The sequence below is a fragment of the Dichomitus squalens genome (assembly GCF_000275845.1).
Source record: "Dichomitus squalens LYAD-421 SS1 unplaced genomic scaffold DICSQscaffold_29, whole genome shotgun sequence".
Lineage (NCBI taxonomy): Eukaryota > Fungi > Basidiomycota > Agaricomycetes > Polyporales > Polyporaceae > Dichomitus > Dichomitus squalens.
Window position 1 is genome coordinate 119,545 of NW_006766911.1, and position 16,880 is coordinate 136,424.

Below are 16,880 nucleotides of genomic sequence, written 5' to 3' on the forward strand. Positions count from 1 at the left end.
GTCAACCGTTGCCGTGTTCACCTGTGCGACGTCACTCTTCTATTACACCCCAAGGCAGCAAAAGGCTAGGGCTTTTTGTGGACCCTCCATAGAACCGTGTGTAGCAGGATAGACCAAGACTGATCGCACAATGGCATCTAATAACAAGCGCTTACAATGGTCGCCCGCATTCAGCAGGCGCTTGTAATAGACGCCTGAGGCTGGGGGTATATAAACCAGCGCAGAAGCAGTTTTCCGGCTCCTCCGAAAGTTGCACCTCGTGGGCTGATATTTGGGATCCTCTCTTTACGGGCTCGACTCATACTCGGCGCACGCTCTTGGGAGGGTCTTGAACCCATTGCGGGGGAGACAGACTTCCTCCATCTCAAGATCGTACCGACCAGACTAGTTGTCGGGGGCGGCCCGTGTTGGAGGGACACCATATTCATCTATCAGTCATGTACGTTTCTGACGCTGTCACATAATACATTTGTCTCTAGTCCCGGACCTGCTGTTGACGGAGAACCCATATGTCCTTGACCAAAGTACTGGAGATTGCATGTCGGCGATGAAGGACAATCGCGCGCAGAAAGGGCATAGTACAGGCTTGACAACCTCTGGGCTGTGACCCCAGTAAGCGTCACGAGGAGGATGGCTATCACATCTGGTGGAGAAGATACAGGTATGTCTGGATGTTCTGAGTACTTTTGATAGATGCCACAGATTCTCAACGTATGCCTCCCCCATCCTGCTTCCGCGACCCTCACGACAGCCAAGTCATCCACTGCTCTGACCGCCTAAGAACCACATCCGAGATCACCTTCCCTACGACACGGTTCGCCTGTACGCCTGGGTGAAATTCGTCCCGCCTATTTGGCGCCGTCCTAGGCATCAGCATCTCGTCCTCCCGCGATAAGTGACGAGGCGACTTGCCAGAGGTAGCTATCTCGATCCGGCACGTCTTTGCAAACCCCGGGGTCAAGCTGGCTCTCGTTGAACTGGTAGACGCATGCGTGGGCCGCGCCGGTGACGTTGAGCGGCGCGGAGCCGTTCAAATAGAGCCCTGGCCGCGCGTACATGTCCGCGAGGAGCGCATGCGAGTCGAAGAGCCCTGTTGTGTAGCCCCGCAAGATATGGCGAGCCGTTCTTCTTGCGAAGTGACGATGCACTAGGACGGGCGAACGAGAGGCTCACCAATGTGCGCGCCGTGCAGGGTGGGTGCAATGAGCTGAAGCTCCAGGCGGGCGATTGCGTTACCGGCTGTGGTGAGTTCCCTCATAAACACACTCCACTCCGTTGTGTTGCGCTGACTGTCCCAGTAGAGATTGGGTACGAGTCAGGCGCATAGAGCGGGGTGGTCTCTAGAGGGATCATCTGCCGCGCTCAGTGTGGCGCAGGTGAGTGCCACTGCGCGTCCAAGTCGTACCCCGTGACTCACATTCTGAAATATGAAGTTTCGCGCGCCGCTGTTGTATAGCGTCTTCACCCAGTTCACCGCGCACGTCACCGTGTCCACGAGCGTGACCCCAGGAGCCTGGCTCCCCGTGAGGAGCGCATTCGCTCCGACGTCGTTCGTCCCAATCCAGAGCGTGTAGATCGTGTCCTCTGGCCTCAGCTTCGTGAGAGATCCGTTCGACTTCTCGCTGAAGTAGGTCGGGAGTTGGGACTCGAATAGAGACGGGAACGGGCGGAACGTTAGGGTGTTGGAGCACGTTGCGCCGACCTTCGCGAATGGGAAGAGCGCGAAGTTACCGTCTTGGGCGGCGAAGACGGGCCATACTGTACCGCCGTCTTCATGCCCGTCCTGCGTGCTAATAGGTTAGTACTGCGCCTGTGAGGGAGCATGAGGCAGATTATTCACGATGTCGGTATAGGAGTCGTCAAACATGACAAGGTTCTTAATCTGCCCCGGCGCAGGGCCGGCTGCGAGCGCGAGCGGCACAAGAGCGGCCGCTGCAAGCAGTTCACGTAGCATGCTTCAGGACTTCAGCTAATGGACGAGGGAGATGCAAGACTATTTTGCCTCCTCATTGGCTCATATATATGTCCCCTCTCGCGCTCATTGATGCATTACCAGGCTATCTTTTGCGGCCCTGTCAACGGCCGACGGACCGCCCTCCAACAGCTTCGCGAACCTTTCGGCGTACCGCCAATGGAATTGGTATTGAGACTCTTTGCTGCGGAATGTGCGACGCGTACACATGCTCTACCCTGCGCCTCTCGCTGAGGGAACGGGTCTCAATTGTTGGGGATTTGTGGAGGTGTACTCATGTCGTAGATTGATAACGGCCGCGCGTCCGAGTTTGCGCTATTTCAACTGCACGAGGTGCGTGCTTGCCGTAGCCTATGGATCCACCAGTTGTCATTTTGATGTACCAGTGGCGACTAGGCATTATGTTCGCGTCCTCCCTACCCGTCTCCCATTAGCATGCGGGTTACTCGTACGTCAACCACACTCTCTCGCGCGATACAAAGGGTGAGATCCGCCTCAGATCGAGAAATGTGTATGATCAATGTTCTGACCGGATACAGAACAGTCTGGATAACACCATGGACAGGTGGAGTCATGGGGACATGATGGTGGATGCGCTGATTAGTCAGGAGTATTTTTATTTCCATCTAGACAAGCTGGGTGGCGTAACGCAATCAGGACGCCGGGAAGCCTACTTGAGAACAATACTAATCAGTTCGCAACAGGCACAAGATGTGGCTCACGTCGGATAAAGTTGACGAAGGTGGCAAAGGTGAGCTTCTGGGATATGTGGCTGCCAGAATTCCGACCTTCGTTGACTATCACTCCATTTGGTCAAAAAATAGGGTGTCCACGCGTTTCGTGATCTCAACTTGATATTCTTGTACGTGGTATATCAAAGCCCAAACTCAGGTGGGGCCCTCACAGCTCCCCATTCCACTCCTGACAGAACCCACTTGAAGCGAGGCTCCTTCGACCTTCTACTCTTATTTTGCCTGTGTCATCTTTTGCTATGCCCCTCGCGCTTCCTTGGGAAGTGATCGAGAGGGTCGTTGACCATTCTGTTGACGATGCCACCGCGTTGTTCAACCTTTCTCTTACCTGTCGTCAACTTCGTCCTCGAAGTCTGTGCCATATCTTCGGCCACTTTGACCTCAAGAGTCGGGACGATGTCTTCGCACTGTGCGACTTTCTACTTGGAAGGCCTCATCTGCGGCCACTCGTCCGGTCCATCGCCATACGCCCAACCCATTTCCTCCTTGCTCTATGTGCTGTCCAACCTCATAGCATGTACCTTCTTCACCGAGGATGCAGAGCCACTCAAGACGACGTTCCACACTTCCACTCTCCGCTCTTGTCAGTTGATCGCAAATGGTGTACGAAGCCTGTCCATTCATAATTTGGCATTCCCGACATTGCTGTCGTTCTCTCGGATCATCTCAGCATTCAGAAAGCTCGAGGTCGTTACATGCAGCAGAGTTGAAATCAAGAAGGTCGTTGATCTGCATCCTGGCCAACTTGAACGCTTGTCGAGGCACCTGCAGCTGAGGAAGCTTTCCGTAGGTATTATCCCTGATGACGTGATCCCGCCAGAATTTGACTTGTTTGCTTGTAGGTGGAGTGGGGTGTTGACGCATCAGCAGCTGCGTTATTGTTAGCGCTAGCTAAGCCGACCTTGGAGAGCCTAGTTCTCGCACCGACAATCGGGACAGCCAATCCCTATGGTGGGTACTCCCGCATCACTCTCTACGTACACTCGCTCATCAGTCATCGGGTACACCACAGCGCAACTGCGGGCAACCTCCGAAGCTTCCAGTTGGACTCGCGTCAAATGCCTAGTGATAAAGATGACATTGCAGACCAAGGACGTCGTATTTGCAGTGAAGCTACTGAAGGCGTTTCATCCAGCTAGCTTGCGGGAAGTAACCGTCAGCTTTTACTCCACGTCCTATGGAGACTACATCAGCATTTTGGCCGACGAAGCTCATTGGGAGCTATGTTCGGAGTTGGAACGAGTCTTGCGTCGTTTCCCTGAGCACACAATGCTGTTCTCCGCCGACGAGCCCCTAGCCCATACCCAAAGTGCCTCTATAGGCACACGATCGTGGACGACCCCTCCCCAAGTCAACCGCGCCGTACACGTCAACAGGCCAACAGAACCTTGTGAGTCTTGCACGACTACTATTTTGGCTAGAAATTCAAAGCCAACTGATGATTGACAGCCCGCTCGAGGCTGGAAGCTAGTGGCTGTGACCATTTGTACTAGATCACGCGTCGTCGCAATCCTACTTCGATGAACCGCTCCAATCATCTGGCGTATCCCTGACGGACAGTCTGCCCCTGGTGGTTTTTTGCTGTCTGTTCAAGAGTCATCCACTCCCGCTGTGGGATTCGCGAAATCATCTTCGGACATCACGGGTGGCCAGTACCCTCGATGTCCCCACGGCGAACGCCAGTGCGAGACACGGAAGCATCTCAATGTCATTCTCCGGTTGGTATCGTGAATGCCATTATAATGTGACAGCGGCTCAGTGGACATGAAATGGAAGTTTGACGTTGTGCCCCTACTTGACCAGAACAGATCAGACCATGCTGGTTTTCAAGTACATGTAGCAGCGTTGCCCGCAAGTTTCGTGAATAAGATGACAAGGAGGGAGGCACATAGAGGTGACACCCGTGCTAATCAAACTAGTCTCTAATGACTTCAGGTCATCAAGGCTTGCGCATAAAAGCGCGTGAGGCAGAGCTATCGGCAAACCTGGACGCCTGTGTATCAGGTGAAGGTGCAGGGTTTACACGCAGGAATTCATGTAAAGCGTCTTCTCTTCCCTTGATCGGACCTAGCTCGGGCGACAGGACGAGTCAATGAGACAAGCTCGTACGATCCCCCTTCCCCTTCTGTTTACTGTTATCAGATGACTTCGCCTGCGAGAGTTTGACTGACATATGTAGTGTACACCAGCGAGGGCGTAATCGAATTTCCTTTCCTCTCGGTTCATGTGTCCCATGGAAGCACCGGAAGTACCGGCCTCTTGAGTTCGTACAGCAAACGCACGCACCTGGGTGACGTACAATAATCAGTGTGTTAGATATAAACGAGTCAGAGTCACATAGCGGGAGGCATAACGCATCTCGGCATTCGGACTATTTCAGCTACTCCTCTTACCGCCACCACTGAACGTTCGCTATGGTCCTCAGGCTCTACGGCTATGCGGCTATCACTTGCACCAAGACCGTCCGCTGCGTCTTAGAGGAGTTGAATGTGCCGTATGAGCTAATCAATGTGGACCTATCGAAGGGGGAGCACAAAAATCAGGAGTACAAGGCGAAGCAGCCGTTCGGCCAAGTCCCGTATATCGATGACGACGGCTTCGTCCTCTATGAATCCCGTGCGATCTGCTATTACATCGCACGCAAATTCGGGGGGGTCGGGAAACTCATACCGGACCCCACGGACATTCAAAAGATAGCACGTTTCGAGCAGGCGGCGAGTGTCGAGGTGACCAGTTTTGAGCGCGGGGCATCTGGTCTTGTGCACGAGACTTTCTTCAAGAGGTAAGCGCTCCATTGGACAGTAAGTTGTCATAGCGTCTTACTATCAGTCTCTTAGGATCAAGGGCATTCCGAACGAGATCAACACGACGATAGTAGAGCACTATCAGATGATCTTGGAGAACAAGCTTGAGGGCTACGAGACGATTTTATCCGGACAAAAGTATATCGCGGGTGACGTAAGTGAACTGACCACCACGTTCGATCCGGCAATCCTCACGAATTTGCAGGAATTTTCGCTGATTGACATCTTCCATCTCTTCTACGGTACCCTGCTGAAAGAAGCGGGGTTCTCCTACCTCGAGTCTGGGTATTATCCTAGCATCACAAGGTCAGACATGTCAATAGTAATGCCAGACACCAAAGTCATCTCACTTCCTGATAAGGTGGTGGAACGACATATCATCCAGGCCATCGTGGAAGAATGTTTAGGTTGGATGAAGGCCCACGGAGGCTCCCCATCCTGTTACCACGTACTAGCTCGCCGACTATTGGAAATGCGTTCCGGGTCCTTTGTCTCTGGTCCGAGTTCGTAAAAGAGCTGATGTCAGTATAATGTAGACAAGTTTAGGATTGTTGAACGTTGAACGGTGAGAGGTGAACCGGGGCAGGTGTTAGATGAGTGCCGCGTAAGCCAGAGCGACGTGACGGGCCGTAGATCACAAAAATACTGTAACCGGTACCAATCCTGCTGATACTACTAATTTCAGTCCCAAGGGAGCGCTCCGTTGTCCTTTGTGCGCAACGCCCTCGAGGAGTCTGGGCAGACACCGGAGGAAGACCATGGTGACTGGGGGTATCTGTGAAGTAGAGTGAGCGGTTGTGTCTTCGAAGCAGCCTTTAAGGTGAGCTGTCGTCGACCTGTGCTAGCGAAGACATGCTATCAACCGAGTTCCTCTAGAGGATGCCCTGCATTGTCTACTGGGATTTGCGGTCCGTCGTCGTCAGCAGAACTTCGTGGTTGTGTTTGGAAGACCAAATATGAATCGGCTCGACTGACCAATAGGGTCAAATTGATCGTCCTGACCTACCTCTGATGCGGCCCTTCCTCCCATCGATCGAAGTGGTCTGACCCAACGAAGCATATCTTTAGCCCGGCTACCTCCGTTCAGTAGGAATCAGCGTAGTGTATGCGCTCGATGACCGTAATGGTTGACCTTCCCGTCCTGTTAAAGCCGTTGATACTCGCCAATGCATGACCTCGCGATGTCGTCAACATAGCGGCGGAACGAACGAGTTGAGCGCCGCATGGCACTTAGGCCCAAGACACCACGGCTGTGTCACGCAACGACATCGGATGCCAGACGACGAAAGCCAAGTCTATCCAAACGTCCGTCAGTACCATATACATACGCTACAACCAGTTGCAGGTGACACAGTATTCAAGAAATGTAGGGTATAAGCTACCGCTCGTCATCGCTGTTGCCAAAAACGAGCTCTTCGCCATCGTCGCTGAATTCGTCGTCGGATAGATTGAGGTTTCCATCGGTGCCACCGTGGTGCCGAGGAGAAGTCAAGATGTCGTGTCTACAGGGATGCAGTGAGTGAAGCTGGCGATTTTGAGTAAGATAGGCTGTCAACGTACCGCTTCAGAAGCTCCTCAATACCCTGTTTCGCCTCCCAGTCCACGCGCACCCATGAATGCATGAGCTCGCCACCGCGATATACCAAGAGTGTCGGTAGGACGTCAGTATCGACCTCATCGTCCTCCCACTGTCCGTCCTCGCCCTCGTCTTCCTCGTCATCATCGGCGCCACCTTGCTCATCTCCGTCATCGTCAAAGAACTCATCCTTTTCCTGTATTCGACGGCCGACAACTACTCCACTGGATGGAAAACGTGTGGAAGCCAAGGAGGTTTTAAGGAGATCAGGCTTAGAAGCCGCGCTCGACGCGAACCCGATCGCGCCTGCACGCGCGCGAAGGAACTTGGTGTATGGATATGTCCGCGCGAGACGAGACAACGCCTCATCCACTGTCGCACATCTGTCTAATGACTGGGCCCATACCCCATGTCAGCAAATTTGTTATGATATTGCGAGATGTGGGCCAGATGGAGAACAGGATATGGGTGGCGAGAGGAAGACAAGGGGAAAGAGCACGCACCGGATCATAGATGTGCACGACCACCCAAACATCCCTATCCTCCTCCACGGCCTGCACGTAGCTCCTCACGCCCACCTCGCGCAGGTGTCCGTACCGTCCACTCCTCGCACCCCTCGACGACGGCCCCTCCAGGCGTCTCAGTGCTACCAGCCGCTCCTTCTCCTCCTCCGCCCACGTCTTTCCGCCCAAGCTCGCCTTCTCCATCGCGCGGTTGAGCTCCCGCACCTCCTCGGCGCGCTTCGCGCGCGCAAGACTCTCCGCCTCACGCTTGTCGCGGATCACGCCCTTCACACCCGTGCGTCCCGGGCCCATGCCGATGGACTCGCCCTGCTGCTGCGATGCGATGTGCGCCTCAATCTCTGCGCGCCGCTCGGCGTCCGAGTCGTATTCGAAGTCGTCCGCCTCAGGATGCCATGGTTCGGGGCCGGGAGAAGGGGACCGGGAGCGAACGGGAGAGTTCGAGCGGGAGGGCGGGGCGAAGAGCCTCCCTGAAAGAACGAGGTCCTCAATGTCGCCGTACTAGAGACAGAAGAGTCGTCGTGATCGAATGTGAAAGTCGATAGCTCTGCAACTCACCATGTCGATGTCAGAGATGGAGGTCAATACGGCCTGCGTCATCCAGGACAAGTATACCTCTCTAACGACATACAGGACCAGTATACAAATAGGCGCGCTCCTCCGCCGGCCCAATGGTCTAGTCGTATGATTCGCGCTTCGGGTCCCTCTGTATGCGCGAGGTCCCGGGTTCAATTCCCGGTTGGGCCCTGGAATGAATGCACAGCGGGTTTTTTTCTTTTTCAGTCACATTACCTGGCTTTCGAATCCTAAATGATGTGCCCCACTCGAGAACCATTATTGTCCAAACCCGTCTGTACATAGCAGATTGTGACGAGATGCCCTGTAGCACATGTGCAAGCGGCCTCCTTACTATCGGAGGCATGCACTCGACGAGCACCATCAATACAGATCATACGCAGGCATAGCACGGAGGAAGGGCTTATGTACACTCAGCAGGACACCACTGGGTACAACATACACTACGAGCACACAGTATGACGCCGTCATAGCTTTCCACAACCCGGCGTAGCATCTCCAACTACGGACGCACCGTTCGCCGATTGGCTTGCCATGATCGCAGGTGCACTTGCATGCGCCTGCAGCGGCGCGGCGCTCGAAGGGCGCGTAGGCTGTCCATGTCCAGCAAGCAGAGTGCGATATGACGTCGCCGTGCCGTGCGCGGACCAGAACGCGTCGTATGTGAGGCCACCGCCCACGCCCGGGCTCCCCGCTGTCGGGGGCATTGGCGAGCCGGTTGGAGTACCGGAACTGGGCGCGGGTAACGGGATCGGGTGGGATGATGATGCGGTGATCATCGACCGGAGCGCTGCGAGCTGCGAGTCGACGTGCTCGGTGGGCTGCATGGGGTCGAACGGCTCGTGAAAGGAGTTGTTGGAAGCGAGTGTTTGGGACGACGGCGTGGCTTGGAGGGTGGAGGAACTAGACGCGGCGGAGAGCTGGGACGGCATAGGCGCGTGGCCTGTGTTCCGCCTTGCGTTCGGTATTGCATGGGAAGCTGGGTAGAGGCTAGGTGTTGACTCCATGATGACGGTCGCGGTAGAGTCGGAGCGTGATATCGGATATCGAGTCATGGAGTTTCCAAAACCCACATGGGGGGCGAGAGGTGTTGTACGGTTGGTATGGGCAGTCGGCGTGCTCGGCACAGAGAGAGTTATAGATGGATCTGCACTGAGGGATGATGCTTCGAAGCCCATCATCAGGAGAACAGGCAACGAGCTAGGAGGACGAGAGGACGTACATGTGCCGCTCAAGGTCCCGTTCAGTCTTGGTGCCACATTCGACCCAGCACTTGCTGGTACACTCGGACTGGGCACTGAGCCATTCCCATTCTGAGATGTCGAAGTGGAGGGGACGTTCTCTTGCTGGGTTGCCGCCGTGGAGAAGCTATTGGAGGACAGCGTACGGCCGTTCCGACGGCCCCCAGGGGAAATGACAGGATACGGACGCGTGAGGTGGGTATGTCTAAAGTAAAGGTTCTCCACCTCGCTCAGGGTTTGCCGTTGCTTGTGATCATGTCACTATACCCCGCAGGTGAGATGTAGAGGTCGTTTCACGTACCCATCCGTGTTCCACCTTCAGCTTCGCGTACTGTAGCCGAAGACGTAGCTGTCCTGAAAGCTGAGACGTGCACGCGAATGTCATTGAACGCGCACCCGCTCCCGAATACACGCACGTACGTAGTTGGCTTTCGCTTTGTCCGCTGCAACGCCTTTAGCTCGCTCCGCCTTGACGTGCCCCGCTTCGGCCTCCGACTTCCGCCGCTTGTGATCGGGTGTCGGAAGCGCACTCAACATAGCAGACTCAGCCATCGAAAAGAGTCGTATAGTGCTCCCGATTGTGCGAGAAATCAGGAATATTGGAGGCGCGGAAGGGGGAATATTGGGACAAGACGCGAGGCTGTGGCACCGGGCCACACGGCAACCGTCGCGAAAATACAGGCGTGTCAAGTCACGTGGCGCACCGTCCCGGTCAGACCTCGCGCGTCGCTCGGAGGCCCGGGAATGCCAGGCTCCTTCGCTCAGGACTTGACCTACGAGAATATGCCCTTTCGCGATCATGAAAGGCCTGGAAGAAACAATTTACCATGGTATACATCTATCTTCACTTCTCTCTTTGCCTGCGCTGACAACAGTCGCCAGTTCCGCTCATAATAGTAGTCCGCAGCGTTTTACACAACCTCAATCTTTGAATTTAGTACACGCGACATCCGAGTCCGACTGTTGAGCGCCGCGCTCTTTGGATCATGGATACATTCATCTATACTGACTGTGTGGTCCTCGCTCCCCCCGCGAACAGTACACAGACAAGTTGTTCGGCCCGACTATCTTGAATAGCCACACGGCGGGGATCTGTCACATTGTTATTGCAAGTGCCACAACGCGGGGCCTGGCAGAGCCGTTGCGCTGAACTGAACTGCCTTCGAGCTACAACCGCTGTTGTAGTCTGCCGGACGTTGTCGTACAGTACGTGGTTTTCTTACCCACAGTATACCATTGTAAGCAGTTCATTCACGCCCGCTACAGTCTGAATTCTGTCACCCTTCAGGAACGCAAACCTCCGCTGGGCAGGTGCGTGCGGCCAGGACTGACATGAGAGAAACCTTTTTGCTCCGTTGGCATCATCATGAGATGAAAGAACAACCTTCCGATAAATCTTGAACACCGCCATTTGGAGGCTGTATCGCCAGCTTGTGTGCCACCTTGGAGCAGCTACCTTCAAGTCTTCCGATGGGGCTAATTCCTGCGAGACATGTCTTCCTCATGCTAAACTGTAAGCGGCCACTATATTTCGCAATACGTCACATATAATCCAGAGAAGCCAATAGCGATCACAAAGTACGACTCTAGAGCGAATCACGAGTCATTGAGCAAATGCTACGGAAACAAAGCCACTGTCGGATCCCTTGCATAACTTGTCCCTTTCATAGACAGAGATTTCCAGCACGTTTGTGCGAGTCCTATGGAACTGTTTATGAAGGGATGCTCAGTCGATGATTGCAGGAGCGGAAAGCGAAAGCATACCTGTTCGGCTAGAAGTGCGCTCAGGGGCTGAGGACGAGCTCGGTGAACGGCCCGCCGTTGACGTTGAAGCACTCGTTCACGACGGGGATTTGTCCGAACGAGGCGCAACCGGGCGGGCCGACGAACACGCCGAAGTCCAAGCCGGAGTTGCTCGGCTGGGAGATCACGACGGAGACGAAGTCGAAGTTGGCGGTGAGGCACGTCTCGTGCGGGAGCACGCTCAGGTCGAACTCGACGCAGTTCGCGCAGTTGGCGGACTCGCAGAGGAGGAGGTCCGCGGGGAAGTCCGCGGCGGTGACGTCGATGCGGAGACCGCCGTTCGTGTTGAGGGTGGTGTCCGCCTTGACTCTCGCTTGGGCAGCGTCGAGGTCGGAGACCGGGAAGGTGCCGGCGACGCTGACACCGCTGGCCTTGGGGGAGCCAAGCCCGGCATGTTTGGCGATGGTGGGTTTAGCATTGGCGGCGCCGACAAGGGCGAGAGCAAGGGTGGTCAGAGTGGCGAAGAGCATATCGGAGTGTGTAAGAATGATAGGACTGTTTGTCTGGGGACTTTATCCTGGCCGGGTTGGGCTGTGGTGAGCCTAGCTTTATACCGCTGGACCAGCCGGTGTCCCAGGAAATTTACATACGCAAGACAACGAAACACTCCTCCCAAAGATTGTACGGTTCGCCGAAGGACATGTGAGCGCCCAGGTATTTGTGGCCTCAACCGCAGGAAACAGGAACTGGGACCACAACTGTGCCTCCAAGTTGACAAGTGCTGTCGCGCCATGAGCGAACATGAGAATCAATGTCCTTGAACGGTATTTGGACGCGGAACCAATAATCATGTCATTGAAAAGCTCACAGAAACGTCAATCGCGTCTGCTGATGACGGCGTCTTCAGTAGCCTAGAGGTTGTCTCAGTCACGCATTCTTGTGCGGTGAGTGATTAGCAGGTACCAAGACATGACTGGGTGTGCACCTGGGCAGCAAGGACGCCTGAAAGAGGAGATAAAATTTAGCAAACATTTTCGACGACACGACGTTGAATGAGTTGCGCTGAAGCCTACCCAAGAAGTCTGACTCTAAGGTATCTCCGCGATTGAAGCTACTGATTTAGGTCTGTACTTGGGGCCGCCAGAGGGTTGTTTCGGCAATGACTCGCGGTATATCGGGCCCCTAATAATGCAGCACTAGTGAATGCTTATTTTTTCACTATTCGCATCTCTATGATGTTACACGGTGAGGGGTCAGTATGAAATAGGAAGCCTCGGCGGGCCGATCAGAGGCTGGAGTGCTCTTGATAGGCCCTAAGTGTCAGGAGGCTAATCTCATGATGGTCCTTGGCAGGAACAGACCACGAATGAGAAGCTGTCAATAGGTTCCATTGTCAAACAACTGTAAAGGCGGTCATAATGGATTCCGACGCTGGCAGCGCCAGTGCAGGTTCCTGAGGATGATCGACATCTGGTCGAACTAGAGACCAACGAAAAGAGTAGGATGATATGATTGCATGAGCATATTCGAAAATTGAAGGAGTCAGAAACGTACCAGTGGACACTACGACTGAGGAAATGAGTGTGTTCTGATCCGATGGATAGTAGTGCTGAAGCCTGAGGTTCGCTGGCGGTGACGTTGACCGGCGTTAGCTCTGGGTTATCGCTAATCTCGGCGGAGTTCGGCACTGCCTGATCAGCGCTCCGAAGCGACGACTGTCCTCCCCGCGCGCTCTGCAAGCAGTACAATTGCTGTCAGTTACTATAGGCTTGTGGTCTCCGTCGTGCTCTATGCACTCAAGAAGTACTGTATTGCATCGGTATGTGTCACAGCCCCGCGTAAATCTCACAAGGAAGATTCACTGTCTGCAGAAGCAGCTCGAACCATATTCGCCACTGAGACCGACCGAGGTTGTTATGAGGCATGAGAACGGCTGCAGTCGTCTGTATAAGGTTTACTCCTAGGTTGAGATTGACCTATCTGCCATACTGAACACTAGTCGGACTTACGCTGTCAAGTTGCGCGGTTCCACATCCAGCTTCAGGGGCACGACGCACGCGCCGTCGTCATTCACGGGAGGTCCGATGCGAACTACGTGAAGGACGGATGCAAAGATAATGAACAACCCCGCGTCTGCAAAGTGGAGACCTGGACAGATCCTGCGAGAGTCCTGCAACACGTGCTATGAGGGCGCTCACACAATTGGCGTACCTCCTTCCAAATTCCAACGCGAAGTTCAGCGGATCTCTTACATCCGGGTTTAGTATGCCATCTCTTAGCCAATGTTCGGGATAGAAGCGTCTTGGGCCAGGGTAGTCTGCTTCGTCCGGACACATAGCCCTGATAAACAACGTTCAGAAGGTCCTACGCCAACTGCCAGAATGACCACTCCGACGACATACCATATATTCGGTATCAATAGGGAGTCACCTGAAATCAAAAGGCCTGCGTACACGTCGGCAACAGAGCGATGTCCGACCCATATCGGCGTGATGGCTTGCCAGCGCATATCCTCCTTCAGAACGGCATTCACATAGGGGAGCGATGAACGATCTGCAAAAGTAGTTTATTTCTCGTTCCCGACGATGGAATCCAACTCCGCTTGCGCCCTCTCCTGAACGTCTGGGAACATAGTCATGATCAAGAAGAGGCCCTGTACCGCAGCGTTGGTCTACGATGTGAACGGACGTTGTGAGTACGGCGCGTTCGTCGGAGCGCGTCGATGTACTGACCGTGTCCGTGGCAGCTGCTCACCAGATATTAGCACCGGATCGCGACGCAGTCATGGATCACTTACCAGTGTACGCAGTAGCCGCTACGCCTTTGCAAAGCTCCTCGATATCCGCTGGTGCTATGCACTTTGGGTGCTCCGACCCTCCAAGGACACTGCTAAGCAGCGAATCATCGGCGGCGCCTTCTCGCCACCCCGTGTTCAAACATGATCTGAAAAGTACATATAAGGTGCGAGCGCATGACCGCCTACCAGTGTTTCAACGCCTGCGTCGAACATCTTGTCTCTGTGAGACGCTTCCTACTCCTTCCACGCAGCGGCCTTCGCCTTGAAGCCCATTCCTGGAAACCACGAGGGGAGGTACTGCAGTATGTGCAACGCGTCCACCAAAAACCTGCCTGGCGTCGATTGTTCAGTCCCAGTGCGCGTGATTGTTTCCCCCATATCCACGGTCTAGGTATTTCCGAGTTGAACATCGAGACTGGAGTCTATGAAGTGGATCAGTGTCGCGCAAACCGTACGAACTGCGCAGATTGGCGAATTGGAGCGGTGGTGTTGCATTGCGAGAGATATCCTCTTCCTACCCATCAGGCGGCACGGACGTGCACGAGCCACGGTAATATGGGACGTCCGCTGAATTTGCACTTCTTGCATTTGGTAGCATACTCGCTCGGAATCAACGACGAGAGAAGGGCACTGGAACAAACTCCTGAACATCGACATATGACCTGCCCATTGAAAGTGACTACGCAGGTAGTCCGATACTGGTTCCAAATTCGTCATCTCCTCGCAGTTATGCATTGCCTGACTCTTCCTGTATTAACTGCTCCGCTCGGGCCGAACGTGGGCTGATCGAATATTTATATAATCTTGCATGTCTGATAGGTAGCGTATGAGCTCAGCATGCCTTCACGGTGCTCAGAAAATTGAACAATCTCGAGTGACTTACGATACAATACGATCCATTGTTACCTCGTGCTCGACTTTGATAGATGCCCCATATTCATCTGTAGGAGGTCGAATGTGGAAAGTACTAAGGACTGAGGCAACCATGATCGTAAGAGACGCTTCGGCGAAATATTGACCGGGACAAATTCTGTCGAATATGCGTTGAATAGTATCCAGGCCACAGAGAGCTAAGACCAACCTTCGACCGAACCCGAACGCGTAGTCACTGGGATCCTTTCCTCTAGCATCAAGCTTCCCATTAGAGTCAAGGAAGCGCTCTGGTATGAAGTCCTCTGGGTCCGGGTAGACTGTGGGCTCTCGTGAGATTCCCCTAAAAAGGAGATGGAGATAAATGCCCTGATGTGCTGGGAAAAGTTAGTAAGCGACGTACCAAACATTGACTAACACAATTGTTCCCCCTGGGATCAAGTATCCGTTGTACTCGTCGTCCGCTACTGTCCGATGCGGTAGTCCTATTGGTGTGATAATGTGCCAGCGGAGAAGTTCCTTCATAACCGCGCTGATGTAAGGGAGGGATTTTAGGTCCGAGAACTCGGGAAGACGAGCTGGCCCAATGATAGTGTCCAATTCTGATTGCGCCTTCCTCTGTACCTCTGGGTGACGTGCCATAGCCAGGAAGAATGCCTGAGCAGAAGCGTGCACCTGTAAATCAAGGCAGTTCAGAAGATGGAATCAGTTGCAGTCACCTCCAGCTAACTCACAGTGTCAGCCCCAGCTAGACATCATTCGTGAGCGGCGATGTTGCTAGTCACGAAATTGCAGAGCAACACACCAGCATATGTTGTCGCACCAAGGCTTCTGCACACCTCTTCCATAGCATCGTCACCTTCACCCTTCCACAAGCGTGTTATGATACAGTCTTTGATACTTCCGCGCTCCTGTGGGCGCGTGAGTCTATGATATGTGCGTTGCGACTACTTCAAGCTCACTATGGCAGTTTTGGCAGACTGAAAGAGCTGATTCCTGATGGACAGGATATCGCGTCTCGCCCTCGCAGCGTAGCGCTTGAAATGTCCTCCTGGAAACCAAGAAGGGAGGAAACGCAGTATAGGAATAGCATCAACAGGGTATCGTCCGGGTACCGTAATGTCTTCTCCAATGTCACTCAGTCGCCTGATCATCTTGAAATATTCATCGTTCCTCTCCCTGAGCTCGATTCCGTAAACGACGCGCATCACCGTCGCAGCGAAGGAGCTGAAGATAGGAAGAAGTATATTAGTATCATTTGATGGCGGGATTAGCCTTAGGATGACGCACAATTGGAGATGTGACGCCAGTTGGTCTGGCGAACAAAGGAGACTGCGCAGCAAATTGCGCGTCGCCTTCAGCTGTACAGGCTGCCAATCAGATACGACGTCCGGGTTCATGACCTGATGGAATGCGCGTCGATGTTGACGCCACTCGGCTCCGTAATTCATTAAGACGAACATCCAGTGAAAGCCAACGCTGCGATGATTTTTGAGCTCGTTGATTTCTAAGAACTTCTGACACGACTCACAGTTGTGCCATGACTGAGGTCGGACGGTCAGAATAGTTGGCGGATCGCTTGTCTAATAGGTCCGTTACTGCCTTGAATGACCCTATGATGACCATCGAGTGTCCCAGCACGGTCAGATGAACCACTTCTCCTGTGGACTATAATAAGCATAACGCATCGTTACTGCACTATTGTGACACACCATATTTCTTTACCAGGGCTGAGCATTCGCTGCCAAAGTCTTTGCGAGGCGCATCGAGTACATTGCCTATAATAGGCAGTGGGAAGGGGCCGGGAGGAAGATTGATAGAGCCTCGGCGCGCGAGAAGTCGCTCAATCAATAGCACGGCTAACACCGAAAGCGAGAGCGGAAACCACGTCCAAAATTCACTGAGAGACATGGTGATAGGGCAGAGACGCAGAGGCCGCTCTTGTACTGTTGCGACACATGCTATACTTATACTGGGACGATCACCGGCAATAAGCGACTGGTTCCATGAAAGGACTTCTGCTGCCGA

General features: G+C 53.8%; 7 protein-coding genes and 1 non-coding gene across 8 annotated transcripts; 3 read left to right on the forward strand and 5 right to left on the reverse strand.

Moving 5' to 3' along the window:
- Nucleotides 1-863: 863 nt before the first annotated feature.
- DICSQDRAFT_128341 (uncharacterized protein) lies at nt 864-1,954 on the reverse strand (the record flags this gene model as incomplete). Its single annotated transcript, XM_007367837.1, has 4 exons — nt 864-1,090; nt 1,174-1,285; nt 1,418-1,783; nt 1,841-1,954. 4 exons carry the CDS (start codon nt 1,952-1,954, stop codon nt 864-866), a joined length of 819 nt encoding a protein of 272 aa, XP_007367899.1.
- A 1,166-nt stretch (nt 1,955-3,120) lies between these two features.
- Nucleotides 3,121-4,170, forward strand: DICSQDRAFT_148546 (uncharacterized protein; the record flags this gene model as incomplete). Its single annotated transcript, XM_007367838.1, has 3 exons — nt 3,121-3,510; nt 3,567-3,675; nt 3,737-4,170. The coding sequence occupies 3 exons, from the start codon at nt 3,121-3,123 to the stop codon at nt 4,168-4,170; spliced, it is 933 nt and encodes a 310-aa protein (XP_007367900.1).
- Nucleotides 4,171-5,138: 968 nt separating this feature from the next.
- DICSQDRAFT_172112 (thioredoxin-like protein) lies at nt 5,139-5,935 on the forward strand (the record flags this gene model as incomplete). The annotated part of the gene is made up of 4 exons (XM_007367839.1): nt 5,139-5,506; nt 5,562-5,682; nt 5,734-5,834; nt 5,890-5,935. 4 exons carry the CDS (start codon nt 5,139-5,141, stop codon nt 5,933-5,935), a joined length of 636 nt encoding a protein of 211 aa, XP_007367901.1.
- Nucleotides 5,936-6,856: 921 nt separating this feature from the next.
- DICSQDRAFT_138633 (uncharacterized protein) lies at nt 6,857-8,186 on the reverse strand (the record flags this gene model as incomplete). The annotated part of the gene is made up of 4 exons (XM_007367840.1): nt 6,857-7,030; nt 7,089-7,498; nt 7,608-8,126; nt 8,184-8,186. 4 exons carry the CDS (start codon nt 8,184-8,186, stop codon nt 6,907-6,909), a joined length of 1,056 nt encoding a protein of 351 aa, XP_007367902.1. The 3' UTR covers nt 6,857-6,906.
- A 104-nt stretch (nt 8,187-8,290) lies between these two features.
- DICSQDRAFT_t131 lies at nt 8,291-8,372 on the forward strand. The gene has a single exon. It is a non-coding gene; the product is annotated as a tRNA-Pro (tRNA).
- Nucleotides 8,373-8,668: 296 nt separating this feature from the next.
- DICSQDRAFT_181998 (uncharacterized protein) lies at nt 8,669-10,050 on the reverse strand (the record flags this gene model as incomplete). Its single annotated transcript, XM_007367841.1, has 4 exons — nt 9,863-10,050; nt 9,744-9,803; nt 9,424-9,688; nt 8,669-9,366 (listed from the first exon to the last, which is right to left on the reverse strand). Exons 1-4 carry the CDS (start codon nt 9,992-9,994, stop codon nt 8,669-8,671), a joined length of 1,155 nt encoding a protein of 384 aa, XP_007367903.1. The 5' UTR covers nt 9,995-10,050.
- A 946-nt stretch (nt 10,051-10,996) lies between these two features.
- On the reverse strand, nt 10,997-11,715 carry DICSQDRAFT_181999 (uncharacterized protein; the record flags this gene model as incomplete). The annotated part of the gene is made up of 2 exons (XM_007367842.1): nt 10,997-11,150; nt 11,207-11,715. One exon carries the CDS (start codon nt 11,713-11,715, stop codon nt 11,227-11,229), a length of 489 nt encoding a protein of 162 aa, XP_007367904.1. The 3' UTR covers nt 10,997-11,150; nt 11,207-11,226.
- A 3,146-nt stretch (nt 11,716-14,861) lies between these two features.
- On the reverse strand, nt 14,862-16,303 carry DICSQDRAFT_65293 (cytochrome P450; the record flags this gene model as incomplete). Its single annotated transcript, XM_007367843.1, has 7 exons — nt 14,862-15,012; nt 15,064-15,221; nt 15,267-15,527; nt 15,587-15,600; nt 15,658-15,763; nt 15,815-16,079; nt 16,143-16,303. The coding sequence occupies 7 exons, from the start codon at nt 16,301-16,303 to the stop codon at nt 14,862-14,864; spliced, it is 1,116 nt and encodes a 371-aa protein (XP_007367905.1).
- Between the last annotated feature and the right edge of the window lie 577 nt (nt 16,304-16,880).